The sequence below is a fragment of the Ruditapes philippinarum genome, unplaced genomic scaffold (assembly GCF_026571515.1).
Source record: "Ruditapes philippinarum isolate M1 unplaced genomic scaffold, ASM2657151v2 ctg1143_1_1_1_1, whole genome shotgun sequence".
NCBI classification, from domain to species: domain Eukaryota; kingdom Metazoa; phylum Mollusca; class Bivalvia; order Venerida; family Veneridae; genus Ruditapes; species Ruditapes philippinarum.
The window spans coordinates 98,702-106,905 of NW_026861161.1; the positions used below are offsets into that span (position 1 = coordinate 98,702).

The window sequence follows — 8,204 nt, forward strand, 5'->3', positions numbered from 1 at the left end:
TTATTTCCCATTTTCATTTCATTTATTTATTTAATTTTACAAATTTAAAAAAGAAAAGAAAGTGTATCCGAATTCCATTTCACTTTCCTTTGCCTTGCAATACGCATCCTGGAAAATAATAAAAAAGATTTTTTAAACAATACCAAGATATCTACATAACTGTATAATTCCATGTTAAAGCAGGAACAAAGACAATGTTGAAATATCTTCTGTCAAATACTAAGAGGATATTTTTTCGTTTGCGTGAAATATGGAATATATTTTCACGAAACATGATAAAATGCCACATATTTTCACGAGCCGGTACGGCGAGTGAAAATATGTGGCATTTTATCATGTTGAGTGAAAATATATACCATATTTCACGAAAAACGAAAAAATAACCTTTTTATTTAATTTCATTATCAAAGAAAATGGTAACGAATCCCCTTGCTTGCTACCAACTGCAATTGTACAGCGCGCAGTAATTTATGCGTAAGCACGCGCTGTTTGGCGCTACATTGTGACGTCATGTAAACAACTCTTTAAACGTCTGTACAGCGTTAATTACTGAATTAAAGATATTGGTGTTCGGATTAATTTTCTTAGTTAGACCATTTTCTATCATGCTAGATAGTTTTCAAAACAATATTCAAGAAAAAGTTGTTTTGTATTCATCAGATTTTTCAAACAAAACGGCGAAAGAAGTCCCTTAAAATAAATATGAGTTTTGACTCCGCCCACTTTCATATTTATATTTCATATTTATTTTTTAAAAATATGAAATATATTTGACTGATATAGCACCATATTTCATGGGTAAAATTAAATAATTATGTATATTGTTTAGAGATATATGAGCCGCGCTATGACAAAACCAACGTAATGCATTTGCGACGGAATCTACTTGTTATAGGGGTTATAGGGATCAGACTGCGCGCGCAGGCTGGTCTGGATCCATGCTGGTCGCATATCAAAGCAAAGCAGTTATCAAATATTTCAAACTTAAGAGCTACAAGACTATACACGTGATATTCGGCTTTAAGAGTGTCAATTATACAATATTATCAAATGTGTCATGATTGCCTACCAGTTTTTTTTATCAACACAATGCACACAACACAACACAACACGACAAACATTACACTACAATTTAATCTTTTTTACTGAAAAAAAGAGAGAAAACAAATTGTGTTAATAAACACTTAAAACGTGTAATGCATACCTTGTCAATTAAACTGTGAAGTTCAATTGCAGCGTAGATAGACAATATACCAAATGAACTCTCGGCGCCGAAGTCCTCAGCATCCACAGTAACGTTTCCATTAGAATCTGCTTCAACGGAGTTAGCCTGGGTTTCTTCATCATTCTCCTCGATTTGAGGATTATCGCTGGGTTCCGAAAGCTGCTTAGGGTAGGTCAAAGTACTTGACCTTGGTACGAATTCCTCTGCCTCTGCTCTTAAGTTAGAAGCAACTGATATTAGGGTGTGTTGATGCGTGCCATCGATAGCCATGACACTTGCCTGATTGTTTCTGGCATTCATTTTCTTCTCTAGACTTTTCTTTTCCCGATATTTCATCCATCTCGCCAATTGCTTCTGAGAATACTTCCTTTTTCGCTTTTTCTTTCCAGTTTCATTATTTCCGTTGTCTGTCACCTCGGGAACTGTCGCGACGTGTTTTTCGTCTGTAATAAGCTGTGTTTCATCCATATTTTAGCACATATCGCTTAAAAATTCTTTGCTGTTTATCTATGTATCACAAACTGGTTGCTAAGACGCAATTACTGCAAAGCGACGTCAATACAAACGTCACGTGACGTCTACAATAACGAATCAAAGTTACCGTAACGTCCGAAGCTATTTGAAGTCAGTCCTAAAAAACAGAAACGTCAATGATGATACTGATTATTTAATTATTATTATTATCATTGTTGTTGTTGAAAAATATTAAGAGGATGTTTTTTCGTTTGAGTGAAATATGGAATATATTTTCACGAAACATGATAAAATGCCACACATTTTCACGAGCCGGGACGGCGAGTGAAAATATGTGGCATTTTATCATGTTGAGTGAAAATATATACCATATTTCACGAAAAACGAAAAAATAACCTTTTTATTTAATTTCATTATCAAAGAAAAATGGTTACAAACCCTATTGCTTGCTACGCAACTGCAATTGTACAGCGCGCAGTAATATATTATTGCGTCTTGTTTTGCACGCGATATTTGGCGCTACATTGTGACGTCACGTAAACAACTGTTTAAACGTCTGTATAGCGTTAATAACTGAATCAAAGATATTGGTGTTCGGATTAATTTTCTTAGTTAGACCATTTTCTATCATTCTAGATAGTTTTCAAAGCAAAATTCAACAAAAGTTGTTTTTTATTTATCAGATTTTTCAAACAAAATGGCGAAAGAAGTCCCTTAAAATAAATATGAGTTTTAACTCCGCCCACTTTCATATTTTTATTTCATATTTATTTTTAAAAAATATGAAATATATTTGACTGATATAGCACCATATTTCATGGATAAAATTAAATAATATACAATATACAAAGCCATATATGTATTTCATAAAGATATGTTAATTCCAAAAATACAAAATGTCCTGGTATTTGTAAACAACCAAACCTGCATTTGCATTTATTTATTTATCATTATTATTTGGCTACTGTGACCTACTTCTGATTTTCAACCAAGGTGATCCATGTTCAAACTCGGAGCAAACCTGTCACACACATTCTTACCAAGTTTTGAGACAATTGGGGCAAAAGTGTGACCAGGAGAGTGTTAACAAACTAAATGACCAGTAGAGTGTTAACAACTAAATGTCATCGTCGGATACACATGGTTGATTTACATTTAACATGACATAACTGATAAATGTAAATGGTTCGGCCGTGGGTATCCGACGATGCTAAATGTGGACAGACCACAGTTGACATAAGATGGATGACCGACATTCAACGATTCTAAAAGCTCACCCTGAGCCAACCTATAAGTTTCATCACTGAAATAAATAATAAGATAATAAAAATAAATACTGCGTAATGATTGAGATGATGTGTAGCCATTATATCAGCAATAAATTATTGCTTTTCTATATAATTATGTTCTTTACTCTATTGAAACTACGTAAGTTTATATAGCATAAATATAAAACGACTATTGTCCAACAACATTGACCTGGCACTCTTGCATTGGACCCTGTAGTCGGTATATTCCGTAAACGTTACGATCTACTTATAAATTGATATGAATGTAAATATCCAATTCTTAAAATCGTGTAAATTAAAATTCCCTCTTAGCGCAGTTGGTAAAGGGCTTTCACTTGAAGAATGTTGACGTAAACTGGTAGGTTCGATACTTATGTTAGCAATTTTTTTTTTTGTTAATTTTAAAATTACCATTCTCTTAAAACTATTGCAAACCTTTTCGATTTACCATCTGTTAAGTATTATTAAATAACTGTCTTTATAGCGTGTATTCGCTAAAGCATGTACGATTGCACAATGCCACAAAGAGAACCGTTGAAAAATATTATTAAAATGAAATAAAAAAAATTATTGTGACATGTGTATAAAAACATGACTTAAAATGTTTCCTAAAACCATGTGTAGAAAACGATTTCAAATTAATTCTTGCAAGTAAATTAAAAAAACAAACATAACGTGGTGTTGGTAAGGAATCGAACCAGAGACCTTCAGATCGGTAGTCCGTCATCTATACCAATACACCACACCTCACTAACGAAAAAAGTTAGCTAAAATATCGATATATAAGATAGATACTGGTCAGTGTTTATTCATATGACCTTTACGAAAGTTAATGAAGTGCCAGGTCAATGTTGTTGGACGTACAATACTAGATTATTTTTACTATAAACAAATAAAAAGTAAAAGTTACGAGGGACGGTCAGAAAATATCCGGACTTTTCATGCTCCTCTCTTTCCACGTGCAGCAATATACACACATTATATATTGCTGAAAACTACATTCATTCGCCAATAACGTGGTCAGTTTATTTTCAATGATAGTTGTGTATACACAGTATTTTGCCCAGGTGTTTCGTTTGTTAGAGGAACAACGCTCTGTAATAAAGTTTCTGGTTGCAGCATCTTTCAGAGGCTTAAAAAAGATTTTCTGATAAATGTGTATCACGTTCAACCTTCTACAACTGGGTTTCTCAGTTTCGTGAAGGCAGAACAAGTGTTTGTGACAGGCCTAGGACTGGGCGGCCAACTGAGGCGGTGACTCCAACAATGGTAGCAAATGTTAAAACTTTTGTCAACAAAAATCGTCGAGTAACTTTGGAGGAGGTAGCCAACAAGTTTAGCATCGGTAAGGCATCGGCACAAAGATTTTACACGAACACCTATAGGCATGAGCAAGGTAAGTGCTAGGTGGGGTTAGACAGCTGTCCGCAGATCGAAAGGCAATCAGAGTAACCAATTCAAAAGAACATTTAAGTCGTTTTAATCGTGAAGGAGATATGTTTTTGAACCGCATTATCACTAAAGATGAGATGTGGGTTCATTATTCCGAACCTGAGACAAAAGCTCAGTCAAAGAAGTGGAAACGAGCTGGTTCCCCACCTCCTAAAAGTTTAAGCTGTCTCCTTCGGCTGGCAAAGTCATGCTTGTTGCCTTTTGGGATTTACGAGGAATGATACTCACTCATTTCATGCCAAAAGGTCAAACTGTCACCGCCAAGTACTATTCTGAAGTAATATTGAAAAATCTCAGAGAAAAGCTGAAGCAAATGCGTCCCAGGTTAGCACAGAAAAATGTCCTCCTTCTTCACGATAACGCCCCCTCCCATACCGCCGCAGCTACAGTGGAGGTTATCAACTCTTACAAATGGCAATTGTTGTCTCACCCTCCTTATAGCCCAGACCTCGCCCCCTGTGACTTTTATTTGTTTCCAGAACTGAAAAAAATGCTTGCTGGGAAGAAATATAAGACCAGGGCGGCTTTGATATCTGCTGTTACACAGTACCTAAAACATAGGTCTACGTCATGGTTCACAGCGGGAATACAAAAGCTCCTACGAAGATGGCAAAAGTGCGTAGACGTAGGTGGAGAATATTTTGAAAAAGAGTAGAAAGATTTTTTTTTAAATGTTGAATGGTTTTCGAGAACGAGTCAAAAGTCCGGATATTTTCCGACTTCCCCTCGTAATTATTTAAACGATTGAAAAGTCTAATTTTATGGGTATTTTTATTCATATACCTTTCTTATCGCGCGTCCAATGTGGTTTTCGGCTTTTTTTCATGTTTTTAACGCTGACTGTTACATAGCCGAAAAAAACACAATTTTTATTTGTTTGGGTCTGGAGTTCAAATCCCAGTTTAGGCAACTCATTTTTTTTTAAATTGTTTAAGTCAAATAAATATTGGATTGAATAACATTGTTGCAAAGTACTGTAACAGTTAAAACACCGGAAACAGCATTGGTGGCACTGTACAAAAACAATACAAATTTATAATCTCACAACCTTCACCTTTCTGACATTCAAACAAATTCAGCGCCTTCTGTGCTTTGATTTCATACTGTATTTATTACAAAAACAGAACTGACATTTTACAAAGATAATAAAATTTATGTAATAGTTATTCATTTAAACGGTTGAAAAATATATTTAGCAGCACTTTATTTAAATATATCTATTTTATCGCAAGCAAAATGTGTTTTTCGGCTTTTCTACGTTTTTGACGCTAGGCAGTAACATAGCCGAAAAACACTTTCATACAATGTTTATTACAAAAATATTACTGATATTTTACATTGCTAACAAATATAATGTTATATTTATTCATTTAGACGGTTGAAAAAATATTTAATAGCTCTTATTTTAAATATGTCTATTTCATCGCCCGTAAAATGTTTTGTTTTTTTTTTTCGTAGACTTTCGTAGACTGGAAAAAAAAGATTGATTTAGAGCATTGACCCTCATGATAAAATGCGCTCAAGTATGGTGTCTTCATGTATATTTTTCTGTCGATCTTTGTTTCCCCTATGTAATCTAAGTGGAGGAAACTCTGTTAATTTTGCTGTAATCAGGGTCTTTCAAATTGAAAGACCCTGCTGTAATGGATAACAAAAATAAATTTTAGTCAAACTTATTTCGCTCGAACTCGGAGGGACTTGCAAATTTGTTCGAGAGATCGGTAGTTATAGAGCCAACCACAGTTTGAAAAATCGGCTATAAATTTGTTACTTGGGGCTTTATGTTTGCAATTTTGCGTTATAATTAGGTAATTATGTATGGCAATGAAAAAGACTTGAAATAAACAGGTCAATACTTGCGAATTGGGCAAATAATTTGAAAATGTTTCTCAAAACTACCAGATTTTAAGCAAGAGGCGATAAAAATTGGACTATGAATTAGTTTTTGACACATAATACAATATGTAAGGCAAGCTTGCACATTAAAGTATAGCACCTATAATTAGCATAATTTAGCACCTATAACTCACTTTTTAACGATGAAAATAACCATTTTTGACGAGTGTTTTTGCAATACATACAATAGCTTTCCGACGAACTCCGTGACAGTTATCACAAGAACTCCTTGACAAGTTATCATAAGAACTCCATCCCTCGTGTAACACTTCCTCCCCCGTGGTTTTGGCCTTTCACCAATAAGCATGTTTGCCTGCGGTTTTATTGATATTAAAGGTATTATATGTGTCATTATTTTGGCACAATCAGATTACAGTTTTATAAATTTCATTGATGCAATCATCACTTAAAGATCCTGTATGTTTTTATTAAGGTTGTAACCAAAAAAAATGTATGTTTTCTAGGCTTAATGAGAGTCTATCCGCCCTTTCAGGCACTGAGAGTACGGACGCCGGATATGTCACCATTCATGTCCTTGAATCTTATTATCAACCAAAAGGTCACCTATGAATTTTGAATTCAGTAATTCACTGAATGATACAAAATATGTAGAACGACACTAAAGTGAAATTTTATATATGTATATAATTATGCTTATAAAACAATTTTCAAAAATTAAAGAATATGTAAAATATGTACTGCAAATATTTGTGCACTTTATATGTAATCATTAAAAATATTAAGAGGATATTTTTTCGTTTGCGTGAATTATGGAATATATTTTCACGAAACATGATAAAATGCCACATATTTTCACGAGCCGGTACGGCGAGTGAAAATATGTGGCATTTTATCATGTTGAGTGAAAATATATACCATATTTCACGAAAAACGAAAAAATATCCTTTTTATTTAATTTCATTATCAAAGAAAATGGTAACGGATCCCCTTGCTTGCTACCAACTGCGATTGTATGCGTAAGCAGGCGCTGTTTGGCGCTACATTGTGACGTCATGTAAACAACTCTTTAAACGTCAGCGTTAATTACTGAATTAAAGATATTGGTGTTTGAATTAATTTTCTTAGTTAGACCATTTTCTTTCATGCTAGATAGTTTTCAAAATAAAATTCAAGAAAAAGTTGTTTTTTATTTATCAGATTTTTCAAACAAAACGCCAAAAGAGGTCCCTTAAAATAAATATGAGTTTTGACTCTGCCCACATTCATATTTATAGTTCATATTTATTTTTAAAAAATATGAAATATGTTTGACTGATATAGCACCATATTTCATGGGTAAAATTAAATAAATGCATTTATTTTGACTCAGACTTTACAGAAAATAAATTTCCAATTAGCCCCCTTTATAAGCATGGAATGTAAATTCGGTAATATCTTTACAAATAATGCTTTTTGGAACTTACAATATTGATAAATCTTCATTTGAGCATTACATTTATGATATAAAACCATAAAAATGTGTTACATGATCTTTAAGGTCAAGTATGTAAAAAAAAAAACCCAGTGTGTCTTTTCTTGAGAATGTTACAGGCGTCCGAAGTGAAAATGATGTCGTTGTAGGTAGACATCTATTTTCGAGGCTGCCAATGATGACGGAAAATGCTCTTAATTTTGCTAAAGATCCTGTAACACATTTTTTTTATGGTTTTATTTCATAAATATGATGCTCAAATTAAGATTTGTCAATATTGTAAGTTCCAATAAGCATTATTTATAAACATGTTACCGAATTTAACATTTCATATAAATTAAGGGAGGTAATTAGAAATTTATTTTCTATTAATTCTAAGTTAATTTTTCCAATAAGAAATGAATGCATATAATTTATTGATTACATATAATGTACA

At 33.3% G+C, this 8,204-nt stretch overlaps 1 protein-coding gene across 1 annotated transcript; it reads right to left on the reverse strand.

Moving 5' to 3' along the window:
- Positions 1-1,854, reverse strand: LOC132714730 (uncharacterized). Its single transcript, XM_060697649.1, has 2 exons — positions 1,205-1,854; positions 1-108 (listed from the first exon to the last, which is right to left on the reverse strand). Exons 1-2 carry the CDS (start codon positions 1,691-1,693, stop codon positions 37-39), a joined length of 561 nt encoding a protein of 186 aa, XP_060553632.1. The 5' UTR covers positions 1,694-1,854; the 3' UTR covers positions 1-36.
- Between the last annotated feature and the right edge of the window lie 6,350 nt (positions 1,855-8,204).

What these genes read in the sequence shown, in the direction of transcription:
- LOC132714730 (XM_060697649.1), bottom strand. Translation starts at nt 1,693, where the DNA reads ATGGATGAAACACAGCTTATTACAGACGAAAAACACGTCGCGACAGTT. An exon ending in TTCACAGTTTAATTGACAAG is followed by an intron (nt 109 to 1,204) that starts GTATGCATTACA and finishes ATTATTTTCCAG; the next exon opens with GATGCGTATTGCAAGGCAAA.